This window comes from Triturus cristatus, chromosome 1_2 (assembly GCF_964204655.1).
Source record: "Triturus cristatus chromosome 1_2, aTriCri1.1, whole genome shotgun sequence".
NCBI classification, from domain to species: Eukaryota; Metazoa; Chordata; class Amphibia; order Caudata; family Salamandridae; genus Triturus; species Triturus cristatus.
Window position 1 is genome coordinate 592,244,042 of NC_140580.1, and position 22,379 is coordinate 592,266,420.

At 45.8% G+C, this 22,379-nt stretch overlaps 1 protein-coding gene across 5 annotated transcripts in view; it reads left to right on the forward strand.

Annotated features, from left to right (window-relative positions):
• LOC146867704 (glutathione S-transferase omega-1-like) overlaps nucleotides 1-7,808 on the forward strand; it is a 481,051-nt gene extending 473,243 nt beyond the window's left edge. For all 5 annotated transcript variants that reach the window (XM_085607050.1, XM_085607035.1, XM_085607059.1 and 2 more), the window contains one exon: nucleotides 7,513-7,808. In XM_085607050.1, the coding sequence (XP_085463176.1) occupies nucleotides 7,513-7,669 (157 nt within the window). In that variant the 3' untranslated portion in view covers nucleotides 7,670-7,808. The remainder of the gene's footprint in view (nucleotides 1-7,512) is intronic.
• The last annotated feature ends 14,571 nt before the right edge of the window (nucleotides 7,809-22,379 follow it).

Here is a 22,379-nt window from a genome sequence, read left to right on the forward strand (position 1 = left end):
AGCTTTACCCCTGAGCTAGGATTGTGAGTCAGAGCACATTGTTGTTGTCTGAATGCCCTGCCCCTGTGACAGGAGACAGTGTTGACTGTCTTTCAGGGCATCCCAGTGCCATGGCATTTAACTTGCTATGAGTGAGCCTGCGTTGTGTTCAAGTGTGCACCATGCACCCCATTGTGGCCTTGCCCATTAGGACATGAGTACATCATAGTGTGTGTTGCTGGCATGCATCCCAAGCATGTGAAATGAGTCTCTGCCCATCCCTTGATCCGGACACCGGAGCCAGAGGATGCATAGACAGCAGCAGTGGTAGCAAGAGATGTGCTGTGTGTATAGTGACATACTCCTACATGTTCACTTGCATGTACAACTAATGTGTGGGTGGTGCATGTTGGCACATTGATGTGTTAGCATCCAACATGCAACGGACATATGTGTGAAAGTCAAGGAGGGATATGTGTGCCATGGTTGATGTTGAGAATGACAATTGTCTTATCCTAAACAGTGTTGGCACTTTGAGCTGTGTTCAGCTGATGATGCCAGGGCTTGCCCTGTGATGTGATGTTCTCACTGTGGTGTGTGCAGTCGGTGCAGGTGACTGATGTAGTTCTGTTACTTCCTATTCCTATCCAGATACATCCACGGCCACAGGAGGGGACAGCTCCACGGACCAGGAGGAGCCACAGAGCCTTACAGGGACAGAAGGAGAGGAGTCGGTGGACCCAGTGGCACGGAGGGCGAGTTGAGCCACACAGAGGAGACGTCAGCACCATCCCCCCCAGCTGAAGGCCACAGCAGCTCTGAGGATGACTCCCTTGTGGAGGCGGGTATCAGCAGCCACCAAACCCCAGCTAGTGAGGCTGTCCCCGCCGCCACCACCACCACCCCCCTCCCATCGGCTCCCATCCCAGAGGTCCCTGTGGGCTCCCGTGTTCGTGAGCATGTCTCCTTTGTGCCAGGCACCGCACCCCCTGCCCCTGTGTCCCCTGCTGCCCCGAGTGAGGAGTCTGTGGACTTACTTAGATAGATCCATGTAGGGCAGACGTCGATGCTGAAGATCCTTCATGCACACACAGGTCTGTTGACACAACGGGTGTCATTCATGGAGGGCATTTCCTCGGGCATGTCTGCCCTTCAGAGGACCAATCAGTCCGTTGCCTCCTCCCTGACGGCAGTAGTGTCCCTCCTCCAACAGGCCAGCGCCCCTCCTAACCCTGCAACACCCACGATTCCTAGCACCCTACCTGTCCCAAGCACAGAAACCCCCAAACCAAGGTCTAGATGTGCACACTAGCAAGCGCAGGGGACTGATTCCACACTCACAGGGGCTAGTTTGCTGACACACACACAGTCATCCACAACCACTCCACAGTCCTCGAGACCTCTCCCTCCCAGCCCCCTTCCCTTGCCTCACCTGCAACCCCATCCCCCCAGAAGCTCTTCCTCTGTGACCTTGGCCTCTTCCCCACCGACCCTGCAGATCCTGATTACAAGGGGAAGAGGAAGTCCCCACACACAGAAGGGAGTGCCGCTCACACCCGGACACCCTCCCCCAGGCACAGTCAGACCGAAACGCCCACCCGCAAGTCCCCCCGGCACAATAAGAGCAAGACCCCCCGCCACCATGCAGCGCCAAGGCAAAGTCTCTGTCCTCCATCCCCCAGGCCACCACTCCAGAGGTTCCCCCGCCACTCTCTGCCCTGGGTTCCCCACACACAGATACACCATCCCCAAAATGCTAAGGCCATCCCCCCCTAGCACTTGCTGCTCCACACCTGGTCAGACAGTTGGTGCCACTGATGTGGGGACCGTGTCCCTCCCCCTGCCCTGCCGACCTCACCTGTCCCCCATTCCACTCCCATGGATGTAGGCACTGCTTTGGAGTCCACGAACACCCCGTCTGACTTGGGCACTGCAGTGGTGAGCCAATCCACTCCATCTGACCTGCCCACTGGAGTTGTGCTGGCACCCACCCCATCTGACTTGTGCCCCACAGTTGTGACAGCACCCACCACTTCAGTCAGCTCCACTGCAGTTGCAAATGTCTCGTCTGCATCCACCACCTCTTCACTGCCTCCTTCTGCTGCACCCTGATCCTGTCCCTGCGGTGCCTGGCCTGCCCCCATGTATGCCCCTCCGAGGGGATGACCCCGGTCCTTAGCAGTGCAGGCAAGCAAGGTGTGACAGTTGTCACTCTAGTTCACTCCTTGGCATTTGGACATAGACTGGCCATTGGCCTTTTGTTTGCACAGACGTTTAGATTTTCATATACTGAATTTGTCACTCTAGTTCACTCCTTGGCATTTGGACATGGACTGGCCATTGGCCTTTTGTTAGAACAGACGTTTCACTTTTAATATGCTGAATAAAGCTTTTTTCTTTGTCCCTGTGAACTTGATTTAGCTGTACATCATGTTGATGTTGTTTTACATGCCCTTGCACCTGTAATGCTTGGTTTACAATGTTGCATACTGATGTGTTGATGTGAGGTACTCCCTGTGGTCCATGAGATATGTATCCTATTCTGGTGGGTATCCATGTCATCCTTTGCAGCTACCTGGGTGTGTCAGGATCAATTATTTGTGTACATCTCTCTGTGAGCATTTCATTGGCATGGTCACATCTTTGGCTGGCACCCCTGCACATATGATGGGCTTCCCATTGCCCAATTTGTCACTTACACATACTTTGTGCTCATCTAGACTGGACATACAGGTGTGGGCATCATTGTCATAGGAGCAACTGGGGCCTCTGTGCAACTTGCTAGACATATGTTTTGGGTATGTGCAGATGACTTAGGGGAGACTCACGTACCCAGGCTGTTGTGACCAGAGCCTTCATTGTGTGGTAACTGATGGCTGACTGACCAAGTGTTCTGCAGACATGAGTGGGACTTGCGGTGAATATGTTTGGCACAGCTGGGCTCCCACAGGAGTTGTGTCCCCTCAAGTTAGTGTGTTGTCCAGTGACATGGCCTGGGCCCATGGTGTGTGTTGTATGAGCATGTGTGTGTGTCCACATCCCTGTTCATACACAGACAGTGTTCCCTTGATATGTTCCTGTTGTTGATGCTTGCTGAGTGGTACTGGGTTCATCCCACTACTTTTCCAATGGGCTACCAGATGTGTGGGTGCATGACACACTACTGTTAATTGGTGTATCATCATTGTGATTTGTCAGTTCTGAGTGGTGATGATGTTGTGAGACACAGATGGGACACAGTCAGGGTTCCTCAAGGCACTTGTTTGTTCGCAATATCATGTAGTTGTCCCTAGGTGGTAGTTTTCAGTGATTGAGACATTTGTATGTGTGTGTGACTGCTCCCACTTGTCGGGTTCACGGCTGCAATGCTGGCAGGTGTCAGCATGGGTGCCTTGTGTTTCTCCTTGGCATCTGCATTGTCCTGGGACTGTGGCAGGGATTCTGAAGGTTACATGAGCTTTGAGGTCATGGCCATGTACCGCATACTGTGAAGTATGTCTATCATTCCCCAGGGTTATAAACAGTCCTTGTGTGATGTGTCTGTGCACCTTAGTTCATCCCAACATTCCTGTGTTTGTCATGGGTGCATGTGCAATGTCACCTGTCCATGTGGACTTCACAGATACACATTGTTGCAGTTCAGGTGTGTGGTATTGAGGGTTTACTGATGTGAATGTTTGCATGGATGGTCCCCTAGCTCCCGTTTGTCCATGGATGAGGGGCCATGCTGAGTGATTTGTGTTTGTGTATGTGTGATGTACGTTTGTGGCACAGGACACATGTCTGGGTTTCCCAGTTTGTACGACATCTGCCTTTGTCATCACAGTGGAGGTGTCATGCATGCTTGTGTCACCCCACTGTCTGGTCCCTGGGGGTAGTGGTGTTGTGTGTCAGTCTCTTGCTGTGTTAGTTGGTGTTCATTCCAGCTTGTGTCACATGTGTCTGTTGTGCTCACTCTCATCTCCCAACGCCTGATTGCCCACTGAGGGTGTCCCAATGATGGTTTACTTTTGTATGGCACTGTGTCCACATCTGTGTCACTGTGGTTCAGCTCCCCTCATGTGTTGTGTAGTTGCCTGGGGATACTGTGACACACACACACACATGTTGTGTCCGATGTGCAGTGTGAGTTTGCTTGTTTGTGTTTGTGCATCTGCACCAGTGCATTGGTATTGCTGTTGTGGGCCTTTGTCTGGATGCTGTTTCTGTGATTTTGCATGCTGTCCCTGTGAGTCATTTCACATCATTGTGCACATTCATCCTGGTTGTTGGGTGCCATTGCTGGCATGGAATGTGAGTTTGTGAGCTGACACCTACTGTCTACACATGTTTTGATTGGTGTGTCTATTTTCGAGATGTATGCATGCTTGGTGATGGTCACTTCTGCTGTTGTGTCATTGTACGCTGTATGCATTGTCAGCTCCCATGTGTGGTGCTTGTCTGCACATGGCCGAGAGTGTTATGTTTTCACAGCACTGTTAGCCTCACCACATCTCTGTGTGTATGGGACACAGCCACTAGTTTGCCCCAGAAGTGTTTGATGTGTTGGGAGCAGGGATCATACATGCTGTTTGTTATTTGCAGCTTTGACCATGATGACACTTACTTTTTGGTCACTGTAATGAGGGGGATTTGGTCCCCATCGCCACAATGCTCCACATCTGCTGCATTTTGTGAGCCCTCACTTAACTTCTGTTTTACACAGTGAGGGGGTGTTCTTTTTACATTGCCTCAGTGCTATGGTGATGCTTGCCTTGTGTATGTCACACTCATGTGTTGGTCACACATGTGCTGTTACTCACATTGTATGCTCGTAGCCATAATCACTGTTGTGGGCATTTGTCACAGACTACACACTGTTGTCATGATGTTATGGGGGATGTATTTTGCGGACATACCTGATGTTGGAGTATGCTGGATGTGTTGCGCATCACGCATCCTATGGCTGGGGGTGGCAGGGGTGATGGGCAACACAAGCACTATGGGTGGGGGTGGCAGGGGTGATGGGCAACATAAGCCCTGTGAGTGGGGGTGGCAGTGGTGATGGGCAACAGGTCCCCTATGTCTGGGGGTGGCAGGGGTGATGGGCAACAGGTTCCCTGTGAGTGAGGGTGGCAGGGGTGCTGGGCAACAGGTCCCCTGTGAGTGGGGGTGGCAGGGGTGATGGGCAACAGGTCCCCTATGGCTGGGGGTGGCAGGGGTGATGGGCAACAGGTCCCCTGTGAGTGAGGGTGGCAGGGGTGATGGGCAACATAAGCACTATGGGTGGGGGTGGCAGGGGTGATGGGCAACATAAGCCCTGTGAGTGGGGGTGGCAGGGGTGATGGGCAACAGGTCCCCTATGGCTGGGGGTGGCAGGGGTGCTGGGCAACAGGTCCCCTATGGCTGGGGGTGGCAGGGGTGATGGGCAACAGGTCCCCTGTGAGTGGGGGTGGCAGGGGTGATGGGCAACAGGTCCCCTTTGAGTGGGGGTGGCAGGGGTGATGGGCAACATAAGCACTATGGGTGAGGGTGGCAGGGGTGATGGGCAACATAAACCCTCTGAGTGGTGGTGGCAGGGGTGATGGGCAACAGGTCCCCTGTGAGTGGGGGTGGCAGGGGTGTTGGGCAACAGGTCCCCTGTGAGTGGGGGTGGCAGGGGTGATGGGCAACATAAGCCCTATGGCTGGGGGTGGCAGGGGTGATGGGCAACAGATCCACTATGGGTGGGGGTGTTTGTGGTGCTGGCCATGCAACCCCTATGGTGGGCTGTTGTTAGTGGCCAGGATGTGGATCCCCTGTGTGTGTGTGCCATTTTGCGGGTATGTGTCGTTTGATTGTGTTGTAGGTGTCTGACTTACACTCTGCGCCGTCGGCGTCGGTCCCTGATCCAGTCATAGATGTAGAGTACTGGTATGACCTGCGCGATGGGATTCATGATGTGTTCGTGTCGTACACGCTGCTTGTTGCTCCGTCTCGTACCCGCTGCAAGCTGGTCCGCCTCGTAGCCGTGTATTGATTTGTGGCGCAAATCGTAGCTGATATGCTTGTTTTCCGGATGCTGTGACGTCCCGTGCGTGACGACCCATCCGGCGCGTAGGAAGTACGCATCGTACTTGTCATGCCGGAAACTGCTATGGATACTGCTTCCGGGCGACTCGGTTCATCTTTAGGAGTTACGGCTCGGACGGCGAACGGGGCTTGATTCACAGCCTACGTGTCGGTCGTGTTTTTGGCAGTTATGCGCATCGTACTTACTCTACAGGACGAACCGGCTCCGGGTAAGTGTCGGTCGCACGTTAAGGCTACGTACAGTTGTCCGACCGGTCATCGGAATCGGCCCCTTTATGTATTAGTTATTATTTTTAAACATGTTTTAATATTTTTAACTGTTTCTTTGAATTATATGTATTATTTACTTTATTTTACATTATTTTTTAACATTTAAAAAAAACGATATTTTTTACAACTAAATTTTTGACATCAATATTTTTTCCCCGATATTTTTGTACTTACAATGATGTAGATAGGATATCGATATTCTTGACTTCAATATTTTTGCGTCGATATTTTGGTACCTCGATATTCGGTCCGTCGATATTTTATCAGTGATCCAGGTTGGAGATAGGTGAAAGGTGAAAAAATACAGAAGCCGTGAGAAAGGCAGGTGGGAGTGGGGAAGACGTGAAATATTATAAGAATACCAGTGAGAAAGACACAGTTGAGATAGTGGCAACAGAAGGGGCTAGAAGGAGACAGCCACTCATGAAAAAGGCAAGTGTGAGAGAGGTACCAAAAAGACCATTGAGAAACAGACAGCTGAGGGAGGCATGACAGTGGGTCAAAGGTCATATGGCATCGACATCCATGAGCGTCACTTATTTTCCAAGGATGAAAATATAAATTCACCCAGGCACAATTTACAAGGAAAGTAGAGCACTACTCCGTTCCAAGGAAATATATAGGTGTCTCTATCCCATAGGAATTCTGGCTTCACCTCACTCACAACGGTTCAGTAAATCTGAAGCAGATCTGAAGTTGGGTGTGTTCCTCTTCCTGTTCAAGAGGATATAGCCAAACAGTCAGGTCTCCACTGTACTTCCTTGGTTTGGAAGCAAAGACGAAGTACATGTATTCAGTCCTCTTTTATAGTGAAAGAGACATAAAAACGGATTGAGTGCAATGTGCCAGTAATTACCAAGAGTGAAAATGAATTCAAACTATCCATATGTCACATTTTTGTTTGGTTCAGAATCTGGGGGGGGGGGCAAAGTGTGTGTTAATGTGTAAAAAGCAGGACACAAATGCATTGCAGGAACTACTGCTGTGTTTTGGAGATCTCTGTGGAAATATTCACGCGACTGTTGACTGTACCTGAGGAAATCGGAAACATTGGGTTCTGGGCAAAAGTGAGGACACATTTACCACTGCTCTCGATAAAACAAAAACACATGTTTAATCTAGTTTGTTGCAGTCATAAATGTAGCCTATGAATGTTTCAACTGTGCAATTTCTGCCTATTTGACTGTTTTATTTTTACCTATTTATTTACAGTGGTCTGAAGAACACCCCAAAGATCAATTCCTGGATAGACCTGATGATGCAGGATCCAGCTGTCAAGGCAACGAAAATGGATGCGACAACCATGAAAGCATTCTTTGCTTTATATGCTACTGATAGTTCTCCAGATGTGCTCGACTTCGATCTTTAGTCATAGGCAACACTGTGAACACAGTCCTTTGAATTAGTTTCCTAATGTATGATGCTTCTTTACATTCTAGTTATGCCTGACCAAGAGGCTTAGTAGATTCTATCTGTGTTTGACACTAATAAAGTGATCCTGAACACTGTTCTTTTTCACACTCAGGTGTTGTTATCTTTAGTGAACATACCTAGAATAAAATGTTGTAGACACCTAAAGTTTTATGTTTATTCACTAGAAAAATAAAAGTATACCAGGGAAAGATGCTTGTTAAGGTTTATAGATATATTCTGTCCAGAAAGCAAACCAACTAACATATTAAGCACAAATGCACAAGAAATACACCTTCATAGAGCGCCACCTCTGGTTTCTTCAGATTCATATTCTCCACCTCTGTTTTTCTCCCCCAGTGTCAATGCAAACCAATAATAGATATAGTGGAAGCACCATCATACTGTTCCTGCCCCCCATTACAATAATGGAAGTGGCTGCATTGTGCTTTTGGAAGAAGTATTACATTGATAGGGGCAATGGGGCTCCGCCAACAGAACACTTAAGTTCCGCCGATCACTAAATGAGGCAAGCAGAATGCGTGTTTGGTGTACAGGCTGCTCTGCCGCATTTGTAGAGGAGTACCCTGTCTGCCGTACTCAAAATCAGGCCCCCATATTTTTAAATATCAGTAGTCACATTAGTTAAAATACAGTGGTTCAAAGCAGCAAAATATTGTTATTGCTAGCTTTTAAATGATGACCTTTGGTATTAACAAAACATTAATTGAAATTGAATGCTACTTTTGTGGCTTAAGTACTTCTTGTATGACTTGAATGCCATATATAAAAACCTCCTAACATGCCACATTATAAGTATCTTTTGGACACTATCATTTGCAAGTACAGCTTTTTGACAAAGGAACACCATGGACTGGGTAACCATCCTTATCCGTAGGTGTGCGTTTTAGCTTCAGCTAAAACAATTTTTATAGTTTATCAACTTGCAGAGGGCAGCTGTCACCCAAAAGCATCTTGGAACCAGAGCAGAGGCAAAGACACAGATAGGAAGAAAAAGGAGATTACAAATTTGAACAAAGATAATTCTTTTAGCTTTTTGTTAAATAGTGCTAGTTGCACTGATGAGGTTCTAGCTGTAAATTATTTGTAAGAGGGGGACTCAATATTGTAAAAGCTCTTACTTCAGTCTGCAGCCTATGGTAGCAGGGGATTTGAAGAAGCAACAAAGAACCTGTTGTATGGGATCTGTTGGGGCTTTAGTGAGAAAGCAAGAAGTAGAGCAGATTACAATCTGTGTTTTATAAAGCCTGGTAAATCATGAAGAGAGACTTAAAATGAATCCACTCTTTGATGGGAAACCTAGGAATGGCATGTCTCACCTCTGAAACAAGAGCAGTCTTTCGCAAGCCAGCTGCAAACCACATGCCATAGTCTGGATTTCTTGCAGTTTTTCAAACTGGCAGTCTGAGAGACCGCCATTCCCATATTCGAGACATGTAAGGATGGTAAAACTGATGACCATGGTTTTGGTATTACACAGGAGAAAAGGACGTGGTTCTTAAGGTCCAACAATTCAAAACTTGATTTGTTTCTTATATCTGGGCTCTCAAGAAAAAATCCTGATCCATTCAAAAGCACTGGCTTTTCACCTTGCCAACTGAGGATGGAAAATTTCCCAAGGAGGTCAGTCAGAGATATCTGTTCCAAATGGAGGGATTGCCTCCAGAGTTATCAAAATCTCCATCTTATTTCCATTGATCTTCTAGTCCTGTATAGCCAACAGACTGTCTTTAAGAAATAACCCAGAGTTGTGGGCTTAGATATTAAACTTAAGAAGGTTTGGGTGGTGTTTGCACACAACAGCCCCTGAAATGCCCATCCATGCAACTTCAGTTTACTTCTTAGGCTTATGTTTTTAAACCTAAAAAACTCTATAGTCTTATGGTCAGGGCTACTGCAAATATGCAATTCTGTGGCCACAGCATTTTGTGCATAAGTACAGATTTGGCACATTTGGGGTGAAATTCATCATCTACTACATAATCCGCAGAGTTTAACAAAAAAAACTTTCCCACAGCATGGGCACTTGTCAGACTGGGTGTTGTACATACTGTGTAGGGGTTTTGTAGTCTGATATGTTTGATGTATGTAGTTGTATAGGAGCAACTTAAACCAGGCATTGAAGCTGACCGTGTAAGTTCCTTCATGGAGTTTTTTACACTCACGGAATGTTAAGGGTCTCCCCTGCATAATAATCTATTATATATGCTACACAGGTCTGCTCCCGGAGCTGGAATAGGCACTCAACATTACCCCAATGGTCAAGAAAGCCAAAGACGACCTCAAGCGCCGGCAAGCTCTACCACTCAACCCACTCGGGAGAGTGGCATTGTTCGAAATGATGATTCTTCCCCACTTTTTATATATCATTCAGAACACCACCTTCCATTTTCCGAGTAGCTGGTTTAGGGAAATGGATGGGGTGACCACAAGGTTTCTGTGGGGAGGGGGCAGACTACGTATCGCCCTCGCCCGTTGCAAGATCCCACCCTTTGACGTAGGCATGGGTATGGTCGATCTCCACCTATACTACCTAGCCACCAGACTCCTGATCATTCACGACTGGTTCACCGGGGGCTGGTCGGACCATGCCTACCAAACAGAGCTCAAGGACCTAGGCTTCCCCCAAATACAGTCATATTTATACAGGACCCCAATACCCAAAGCGATACCACCGATAACCAGGGTGGTCCTGGTGGCCTGACTCATGGCCCTACGGCACACGTGATGGGATAAGCGACTGAGCCAACACACGCCTCTCAAGCAAGGCTTATGGTTAAGGGAGGTGGCAACCCTCATGGGCTTCCAATAATGGGACCACATATGGATATCTCTACTAGAAGATGTCTGGGTAGGGGATCATATAAGGGTGTTCCCCGACTTACAAAAACGCTACTCCCTCCACACCTCCCAATTTTGCAAATATTTGCAACTCCGCCAAGCCCTCAATGCACACATCTCCACAGGCACGTATCTCCCTGAATTCAGCTTGCTGGAAGCCCTAGTCATGATGGGGAACCTGGTCAACACCGGCCCGGCAACTCTTAACCCGCTCCGTGCCCGCTGGGAGGGATGGCTGGGTCTCCTCGAGGAGGCAGATTGGCGCGACACACTTATAGCTTCCAAACCCATTACGACCTCAGCCAAACTTCGCCTCATTCAGCTCTACTACCTGCACATGACTTACCTCACCCCTGCACGCCTGTGTCGCTCCCCAGATTGTACGCACTGCGGCCAAGCTCCGGCAGATTTTTATCACATGGTATGGACATGTCCCAACCTCGGTCCACACTGGTCAGGGATAGAGTCCGAACTCACACAGATCAGTTACAGCCACTCATTCTTCCTTCAAGGTCTGACTCGATCACCATGTCTGGAACAACACCAAAGATGGCCCTCCCATTCCAAGACTTCATTTCATTCAGCCACCACTAACGTTGTTGACTAACCTTTGTTGACAGTTTGATTTGTCCTTAAAAAGAAACACCTTTTGTCGAGTGAAGGCTCTTCAGTCTCTGGAGGGCGTGATAGTGTGAAGGTCATGAGATGAACGCCTGAATGGGAGACACAGGCAGGCCTACTAGTCTGGCTGTCTAACAGTGAGTGATCTTATATTTCTCAAGACCCTTGTGAGTTTTCTTCTTGATGGCAAATTCTCGCAAATCTTGTGAGTCAGTAAGGCCAGTGAAGCTGGGATGGAGTCCTAAGCAAAGCCCAAGAAGGTAATCTGATTTGAATGATGGGCTGATTAGTCCTGGCTGATTACAAGCCCAGTGTTCTGAAGAAGAATCAATGTCATATTTAGTTGTTGTTTCAGAATCAGGGGATCCTGGAACATGTTAGAATATCATCTAAGTAAATGATTGGATGAATCCCCAATGCTCTGAGAAACTCTACTACCGGTTTCAGCAACTTGGTGAAACACCAAGGAGTTGAATAAAGACCAAACGGAACCATCACAAACTCTTAGGAGATCTGTCTTCTTTGGAATAGAAAAATTGGTGATAGGGGAAGTAAACTGGTACAGCTAGATGTTATGTTGGTTTGTATAGCATAGCTAATCACCCAAAAGGGTATCCAGATGCTGTAGCGGGTGTGTAGGCACAGGAATCAGGGTGATTGGAGTCAGCCCCAAGGAATTAGTCTCTAAGCCAGAACTCAATTGAAAATTGCTTTTCTCACTCACAAAACCTTGCATTATGATGGACCCAGGTACCTCGCAGAAAATATTTGAATCTCACGGGACAGCTGCTCCCTCAGAACTGCAAAACTCCCTCAGGCTAGAACCTCCCAGATTCAGAAAACAATAAAACTACACAAGCTCCTTTTCAGGATTAGCTCCAGGGATATGGAATTCCCTACCACCTGAGATTCAGTCAAACCCATCGACCCACATTTTTAAAAAAAGAGGTGAAAAGGATCGTAATGGACAGATTCCTCACACAAAGTCTCGGTTAGCCTGTCTCTGTGAGCATCTCAATCCAATAAGGAGCTGTAGAGGGTAAGTGCCAAACCGCCCTCCACTCAATAATCAATAAATCAAATCGGGTTAGGCACTATAGAGGGATCTGATTTTTACCAGTGTTAAGGACCCACAAGACTTCGAGACATTACTTGTATGTCTTCTACTACTGGTATTATATCCAGAAAATTGTGGTCCTATTCCCCTCAGACATTAGAGACAACAGCAGCCCTCCAACAACCAACACCGTCACAAAGAAAAGTCAAAAAGTACTTCCAGACAAGTGAGGGTGAAAAAGGTGAGTGGGCCCCTTTGTGACGGTGTTGGTTGTTGGAGGGCTGCTGTTGTCTCTAACGTCTGAGGGGAATAGGACCACAATTTTCTGGATATAATACCAGTAGTAGAAGACATACAAGTAATGTCTCGAAGTCTTGTGGGTCCTTAACACTGGTAAAAATCAGATCCCTCTATAGTGCCTAACCCTATTTGATTTATTGATCTGTGAGCATCTCAACAACATTAATACTATGAAGGGGCAGAAGCACATCCATCCCAGTAGAACTGCACACAAACACTGTTCCACTTGGTACCTGAAACAGAACTGAATCAGTGCAGGCCCCAGAAAGCCATCTTGTCCAAGTGCTTCATAACTGAATTTCGGATGTTGAATGATAACTTTGATAAACACACCATATCTTTCTCAAGTTTTATATTCTATGGTTTATGTTAGGTGTTCTTTTCTCATGTCTTTGATTCTTTTTCCAATTGTGTATACAGCACTTTGATATCCTTGGGTTATGTTCATGCTCTATAAAACACTTTAAATAACTTGTGGAGGACGTCCTGATGTGTAAAGGGAGGACGTTCCAGGTCTTGGGTGAGATGTAGAAGAATACTAGACCTGTTCCGCTTCTGTGGAGGAAGAGGGCATGTGCAAATGAGAGTGGAGCTGAGGGCAGGTTTTTGGTGAGTTGGTGGAAATGAAGGCTGCTGTTAAGGTATGTTGGGCCGATGTTCTGTAGTATCTTGTATGTCTGTGTGGGGATTTCAAATTGGCAGCTTTTATGTATGTGGAGTATTGGTGTCCTTGAGGTCCAACAGGACCATGAAGTCACCTTCTGTTAAGAGGTCTTTCAGAAGATGAATTTCCTACATCTTAAGGTGCCTGTAATAGAACCAAGTGTTGAGTACCCTGAAGTTGCGGCTCTACTCCTCTGCACAGGTCTGTTAATCAATTCAATGTTGGTGCATACTCCCTAAGGTTTAACTTCCCCCAAACCTCCTGTAATACAATAGTACCCAAGCAAATTAATGGAAAACGCTCCAAAGTCCAATTTTTCTTATATCTTTGTAGAAGCACAGTTCATTGGTAAAGTTCCTTTGGTGATAGCCAAGTAAAACTCCACAGTCAGTTCATTGGTTGGAAAGGGGAATCCAAACCAAGAACTTTTCAGTTGTTTTATTCTTGCTTCTTCCTTTGGATTTCCAACACACACAATTTTATGCAAGCCTTCTTTGCAATAGGCAGCATACACAACGGGGACCTATCTAGAATTTGAGACAAACCCCAAAAGTTTTTTAAGAATCCACACATCTCATATGATCTGCAGCCAATTATGAAAAAAATGTTACATCCTCCCCACTACTCCTAAAGGGAAAGAAGATTGGTAGCTTCTCTTTAAATGAAGGTTTGACAAAACCCCTGCAAATGTTTTTTTGGGTGTAATTCCACAAACCTCTGGTTTGAGGGTTTCCTCTGTAAGAAGCCTGTTATGGTAAGTGGCTGGCAGAGAGGGCCCTTCCTCTGTCAGCCCTGGTGAAAAGGTAAGGTTGAAAATCTTTTTTGCGGCCAACTTTGACTTTGTAGAGGGACATAAATGAGCTAACAAATTTAACTACCTCCTTCAAAAACTTGTCTTGAAACAATAATCATCCAAAAGAAGTGCCTGCCTCCTTTTTTGCAAGGTTCCTAGGGACACAGGGTCACCCCATTTTGTTAATATATCCTTTTTTGCAAGGACACAGAGCTTGTTTTCCATCCGCAGATGAATGGACCTATGCAGATCTGAAGACTGAGTGCAGCTGGCACAAGAAATAAGGGGTTCTCAGGAGTCAACCCGTAAGGACATCTGGGTCAATATGGGTACCCTGTTCCTTAGATGTGACAACAAATCCCGAATTTTGGAACACAAGGGTTTGCTCTCTCCTGAGGCGGAAGCCGGGAGAATAGCTGACTGCGCCTTCCAAGTAACTCGATCATTCTTTTTAACTGTGTGCTTTTTTACATTTTGTTGTAAATATTTAAATTACCTGTACTATTTTTTATGCGGTAAAGTCTAGTAAGAATAACTCAGAAAAATAAGAGGCAGAATCCGTGGTATTTGAGGTTATAAAAGGGAGTTTATTCCTTACAAAGGAATTATAGTTCGAACCAGGCAATCGAGTTCCGTCACCACGAAGGTTCAGGAAGGGATCAGCAATACATTATTGATAGGTTGTCATATTTATATTGAATGCATTACAGTAAAGACAGATGCAGGAGGCGTAACAGCTGAGAAGAGAGATAAGAATACACATACGTAATAAAAAAGGCGTTACAATAGGCGTACATAAAGGCGTATACTAGAAACGTCATTATGATGATGACACAAGTGGGTGGATCCATAAGAGAATCCTGCAAAGTCAGCAAAAATACATGGCATAGATGCGCGCGCAGCCGCATGACGTGTGATTGACGTGTAACTAGAGGATGAAGGGAACTTGACATTTAGCCTTACATGAGGAGACAGAAGTCTGGGATGTCAGGACAACCTAGTCCCAAATCGTATCTAATATCTTGTGTTTAAGGAACTATATTATCTGGAAGGAAAGGTCCTTTCGGACAGAGTCTATTCTATACTGACTGCTAGTGCGTGTACAAGCGTCTAAGTGTCTACATGAGATGCGAGGGGGCATAGGCCTACCATGGTAACGAAAGTCATGAATTACTTGCACGGAGACAGTAAGGCCGGGCCCTTTGCTCTGCAGCTGGAGGGATGTTTACCTAAGCTACTAGACAGGAATGCATTTCTCGAGGAGCGGAGCAGATAACTTGAAGGCTGAATACAGTTTTGGCAGGCAACAGGCCGGGCTAGGCACCGTTAGCCGCGCAGGAAGTAAGACAAAGTTCATGGATACAGATACAGGTCCAGGCTGGAGCATTCAGAGGCAGAAGCAGGACAAGCTCGATGGCAGAATTCAGGGCCTACCTTGCCAGAGCTGGAAAACGTGAAAAGTATACCATATAAAGACGGTGGCAAGGCATACTTAGGAACGGAATATCTGACCCATTCATGGCAGATCTGAAAGAGGACATATTAACGTTGGACACAATTGTATTTGCGTCTTCATAACTTGAAATGGAGGGAACATACATGTACTTGTGGCATGTACATGGAGCCATTGGGGTCTAGATAGGGGACACAATTTATCATAAAAATTCATATTTCCTCATTCCCTCCTTGTCCCCTACGGACCCTTCATGAAATATCGATCTTCAGGAATCCATCAATCTGTTCATGTAACATCATTTGCTCTTCTTTCTTCTTCCGGGATCTTGAATGAAAACTTGAACGTGGAATACACAATGTGGCACACAGGCCGCAAATAGCTGGTCCACATTGTAGACACAGGCAACAACTGAATACTATGAGAAGGCCAATACCTAGGAATGATAGGACTTTCCATCCCCAGGCTGACAACACGCTCCAGAGCCAACCGGACCAAGTCCAGGTGCCTGGATTCTGGTGTATCTGGCTTACAATCTTGTGAAGACGAGTTATGGCTTTATATACGGATGGCGCGTTTTCTGGAATGAAAACACAGCAACTTGATCCGATGACCCTACAGGCTCCGCCCCTATCGGCTAGGATGACGTCAAGGACAAGACGATTTTGGAGAACAACAATCCGCGTCGCAGACTGCTCCTCTGTTAAGTTGCCTAGGGCGGAAGTAGTTTCATTCACTACTGCTTCAAGGGTTCTGGTTAATCTACGTATCAGTTTACTATTTGAGACCACACCTATGTAAGGAAAGAGACCTTTATTGAAGTCTGTATATTGTTCCCATGCTGTTTCAGTGTAGTCAACAATCGGGATATCTCTCTGGGGTCTATGGTGTACTAGATTGGTATTTCTATGATAATCAGGAGGGGCTAGGAAAACAGGTGGCAGAAGGAATGCAATGTAACAGGTACCATCCCAATCTAGAGGTAGGCGTATATATGCGGTATGACCACATATAAAGTAGGAATGACGGGAAGCTCTAAATGTAGACTTGCCTTTATCACTGAATTCGATCACAGTAGTACATTTACTATGACCTAGGTGTACTGAACCATTCTTTCTTACACAGAATTCACCTTTGACTGATAATACTGACATAGCAGGCAAGACTAGTACAGCTTCAGATTCAACATTCAGAATCATGAGGTTAAGTGTAAAATTACCTAATCCATATACTTCATTTTCTAGATCAGTTCCTGTTCTTTTGGGAAGTCCCTCCTTGTTAGGATAACAGGCTTTAAGTAAAACTAAGTTCAGGTTTCCCCATACCCAGTTGCTCTGGTAAACTACAGTGTTTGAATCTAAAGAGTTAATCAAACTAAACCATGCTCCACAGGAACCATTGTGTGTGAACGGGTACGGAAAGAGAGGCAGAACTCCTTTGTATTTCTGATAGGGAGGAAGTCGGCCACATATCCAACAATTTGTAGCATTGCTGGTCTGATGGGAGTGATGTAACATACTAATGAATGTGTTGTTGCGCAGCGCAAATCTATAGGACAACTCATGTGGAGGTAGTTCACTAAAAGAATGTTCGGCAGTAACATTGTAAGCAGAATAAGCACGCTTGAAAATAGGATAGTACATGTGCAACAGTATACTTGCAGCAATAATAAAAAGACTTAGAAAAAACATAATCAACAATGTCACTATACAGTGACTATGAAGTGATTTACAATATGCATGTTTCTCGAGCTGTTTCTGTCTATTTCTCTCTCTAATTCGGTCTAGAGGATACATGTCAGAGATTTATTCAACCGATTCACCTTGGAGAGGACTTAAACAATCGAATTGTCTGACTTACTAGACCTTAGTTTCAGTTTATAGTTTTGAGATTCGGTCTTTTCAACCAGGGGGAGTTTTGAATCAGTCTCTAGAAGGGGGCAGGGCTGAGAGTTCAGATCAGATGGTAGTCCATGAAATTTCTTGATATGGCTAGAGTGTAACCAACCCTTGCGACCCTCGACCTTCACTGCTGTCCTTGTGGTGAGAAGTACCAGTTTTGGTGTATGCCAGCGAGGCTCCAACGGGCTCCTCCTGTCGAAGTTTCTGATGAAAACTAGGTCTCCAGAAACCACTTCATGGGGCTTCACCTCGGTGTTGTCGGGAAAGGCTGCAGCTACCTGTGAACGGCAAGATTGTAGTGCAGACATCAAGGAAGCAAGGTAATCTGTCAGCATATTACAATCAACATCAGTGATTTTACGAGGTATAGGCGTCCCCCACATATTTGGTGGCCTACCGAAGACCACCTCGTACGGGGATAGCCCTGTGCGAGAATGTGCTACCATTCTCATGTAAAATAGTGCAACTGGCAAGGCTACTATCCAGTCGACACCTTTCTCTCTACAGATTTTAGAAAGTCGAATTTTCAGGGTCTGATTATGACGTTCCACGAGACCTGCTGCCTCGGGATGTCGGACACAGTGGAATTTCCATTGATAGCCTAACAAGAGTGAAATGTGTTTCATTAGCTCGGATGAGAACGGCTGGCCATTATCTGAGTACACGATACGGGGCAAACCATACCGTGGGAAGAATTCACGAACTAACTGCTTGGCAGTAGTCGGGGCAGTGTAATCTGAGACGGGATATGCCTCTGTCCAACGGGAAAGAGCGCATACAACTACGAGGACATACTTGAATCCTCGACATCGTTCCATCTGGATATAATCCATCTGGAGGACTTCAAAAGGGTGATCGGGAGGTTGAAATCCACCCTGCTCTACAGGTACGCCTTTACCTGGATTGAACTGACAACAAATCATACAAGTTCGGACTTTCTGTTTGGCTGCAGCTCGTAAGTGTTTGTTGAACCAAATGTGTTGAATACTGTCTAACATAGCTTTTTCTCCTAGATGTGCTGGACTATGTATTGTGTTAATGATAACTTGAACCATTGAGTCGGGGAGAAACCATATAGATTTTCCCTTCGTCATCCATCCCTGATCTGTTTGGATCCCTCCTAATTCAGTCCATTTCTTTATTTCCTCTGGTGTAGCATGTGTCTGTATGTCAATTACATCAAGGGCGGGATCCCAAACTGTCATGCAGTGTGTCGATGTCGGAACTATTGTCTTTGTCACGTCCGTTGCGTGATTCCTATTCTGTGCTGTTTGCTTAGCTGTTCGGTCTGCTAGGTCGTTACCCTGGGAAATAATATCGGTGACCTTTGTATGGGCTTTGCACTTCATGATAGATATTGAAGTAGGTAGATGTATTGCATCTAACAGAGCTTGAATGAGGGGACCGTGTTGAATGTTGGCACCGTGAGAAGTCAAATAACCTCTCTCTCGCCAAAGGACTCCGAAGTCGTGTACAACTCCGAATGCATAACGTGAATCTGTGTATATGTTAACTTTTCTATTCTTGGCTTGAATACAGGCTTGTGTCAGAGCAATAAGCTCTGCTGCTTGAGCTGATAATGTGTCAATATAATTTGTTTCAATGACTTCGGTGTCTGTCGTGACTGCATAGGCGGCCACTAACTCTCCTGTACTTGTTCTCATACATGAACCATCTACATAAAATGTTAGGTCTGGGTCTGGTAATGGGACATCTGTCAAGTCTTGTCTGGGTTTCGTCGTAATAGTAATGACTTCGATACAATCATGTGCCAGTGGGTCTGTTCCACTTAATGGCAAAAGTGTGGCAGGATTTAATGAACTACAACGTCTGATTTCTATGTGAGGCTGAAATAATGTTAGTTCGTAACCTGTCAGTCGTGCTATAGTCAAGTGTTGTGTTTGTGTCCGGTTCAAGAGAACCTCTACTGCGTGTGGTACTTGTACTGTCAATTGATGTCCTAGTACTATGGAATCGCTTTGTCTGATCGCTAGAGCTGTCGCTGCAACTGATTTCAGGCACGCAGGAAGAGCTTGAGCTACGGGATCTAATGTGCTAGAAAAGTAAGCACATGGTTTGTGTGATCCTGCTTGTTCCTGAGTGAGTACTGACAAAGCAGTACCTTCACGTTCTGTAACAAAGAGTGTAAAAGGCTTACTGTAACATGGTGTCGCTAAAACAGGTGCTTGGCATAAAGCTTTCTTTAAGTCTTCAAAAGCTTGTGTATGTTCTGGAGTCCAAGGGAGGACAGTCGATGTCGCTGCCTCCTGGGTTGTCAACTGAATGAGTGGCTTTGCTAAAAATGCGTACTGGGGGATCCACTGCCTACAGTACGAAGTGAGGCCTATGAAGGCCCGTACCTCCTTTTGTGTCTTGGGTGGGGGCATGTTTACAATTAACTGGATGCGGTCAGGTGTGAGCTGTCTCCCCCCCTTGGACAGCAAGTGCCCAAGGTACACAACTTGCTGGGCACAGAATTGCAGCTTCGAAGGGGACACCTTGTGCCCCTTGTCGGCCAGAAAATGTAAAACCGTCAGTGATGCTTTTTCACATTCGGGTTCGCTTCGGGCGGTGATCAGCAGATCATCGACATACTGAAGTAGTGCAGTGTTTACTGGCATGTGGATACTGTCAAGTTGTCTTTTCAGTGCTTGGCTGTAGATGCTAGGACTTTCTGTAAATCCTTGAGGTGCGCGTGCGAATTTAAAACTTCGTCCATTTAAACTAAATCCGAACAAATATTGGCTTTCCGTATCGATTGGGACGCTGAAGAAGGCGTTCTTGAGGTCAATTACAGTAAAGAACGTTGCTTCTGAATCAATGGCTGTCAGTAATGAAGAGATATCTGGGACCACGGGATATTGTGGTACAATGCATTTATTTAATTCGCGCAGATCAATAACTAATCGATATACTGGAGGTGCTTTTGGATCAGTTCGTTTAAGAATCGGAATGATCGGAGAATTACATATATTGGAGTCGGTTTCTACAACCACTCCTTGTGCAATGAGCTCGTCAATGATTTGCAGTAAAGCCACTACAGCATCTGGAGGTAACTTGTATTATCGCATTCGTGGTAATACCACTCCTGCTTTGAGTGTGACTCGATATGGTGTAATGTGCATACAACCTACATCAGTGGGGCCTTTTGCCCATAAATGTGCAGGTAGATTCTGTAACCGGTGATCCATGTCTCTTGACACGTAGTGACCTTTAAAGTCACGCAAAAATAGTCGTACTCCGTCCGGAGAACAACATATTATAGCTCCTAGAGCTTTCAATGTTTTTATACCTAACAAGTTTTCTGGGCAAGATTTTGTAAGCAATAGATCTGTAGTCCGTGTCAATGGACCAACTGTAAATGCAAGCGGTTGCGACACTTCGTTAATAGTAGGCTTTCCTGAGAAACCAAGGGAAATATTTTGTGAGCCTGAGAGGGGTGCCCCTGGGACTTCGTCGTGACTTATAGTTGTTCTGCTTGCCCCTGTATCAAGTAAAAACTTTCTGTCTTTCCCTAATACTTGACTCTGTACATAAGGACCCTCTTGATCTACAGGAACCTCAATAAGGGGTAAGCCAACTTCCCTCTCTAGGCTAATCCATGTGTAGCGCTGATAATCTGGATAGTCATTTTGTGCATATTGGTACATCTGTTGTGTCGTGTTTTGTGTTGCGGCAATAGACTGTGGCTGTGGTACCACTACGGTCTGTTGTGGAACCGGCATAGGCTGTACATGTTGAGGTGCTTGTTGTTGGATCTGATCCTGTCTAGGCGGACGCGGTCTCTCCTTGGTTTTACCCGTAGAGATATTATGTTTCAGAACTGCACAATCATTTATATAATGACCTGGCTGTTTACAATAGTTGCATGTCCCTTTAACGGGAACCGCTGAATTACTGGACTGTGTCGCACCCTTCTTATGACCGTCAGCTGGAACTGACTGAGCGACGAGCATTTTCATTTTCGTGTCTTTCATACGTCTTTGTTCGTGTTCTTGTTCTTCTCTAATTCTATTCTGGTGATACTGTAACATTTGTAACATTTGTGAAGGAGTGTTAGCTTGCCAAGTGCTCTCAACTTTCAACACTCTGTTTTTGACCTGTGGCAGGGAATTCTCGACTAGTTTTGTTACAAAAAGATGTGGATATGAATCACTACTTGCTTTCAGGCCGCTATTAATACCAAAACATTTTTCAAATCGGGAATAAAAATCACTAGTGTCTTCATCTGGTTTCTGTTTACAAGCTGAGATTGCTCCCCAGTCTTCCTTTTTCGTAGTTAATAAACGTGGCAATACTTGTACTAATAATCCTGGTAATGCTTTAGTTTTGTCCCCAAGCCCTACACCTGCAGTTCGAGCATTTTCTTCGTTTTCTAATATTGTCCAATCAATCTTTTGATCTCCCACCTCCCACTCTTTTTCTTTGAGCTTCTCATAAATACCGGCAGGCAATAATACTTTCAATATTTTCATAATGTCAGGATAGGTATAATCACCCATGAGTAACATGTCCTTTAGTTCACGGTGGAAACCTGCTGGATCTTTGTCATGGCTGGGCACTAATTTTTTCATTTCCAATAGTTCTATTTTAGTTATGGGCGTGTACACAAACACGCGTCTAAACGTATTATCATCATTTCTAACTGGGTGTACTTCGCGTAAGGGATTCTGTCTGTCCATGTAATACGTTTTTCTTTCCATGGGAGGAGCTGGATCATGTTCTGTACACAAAAAGGCACTATATCTATGTCGGTATTCTAGAATTACTTTAATTAGATCGGTACCTAGACCTCTCCATTTATTCAGGAGTAGTTCTATCAGTATATCAGGTAGGGGACCAGGATCGGAGTGTTGGCCTTTATATAATATAAGGAGATGTTGTATCATGTATATACTAGCTAAACGCTGCTCATCTGGGGCGAGATTCAGAAACGTGTGTGCTAGCGCATCATCACTGTATTTTTCAGAACTCTCAGCCCATTGTACTGCTGACCTGGCTAATTCTTGTTCATCCAT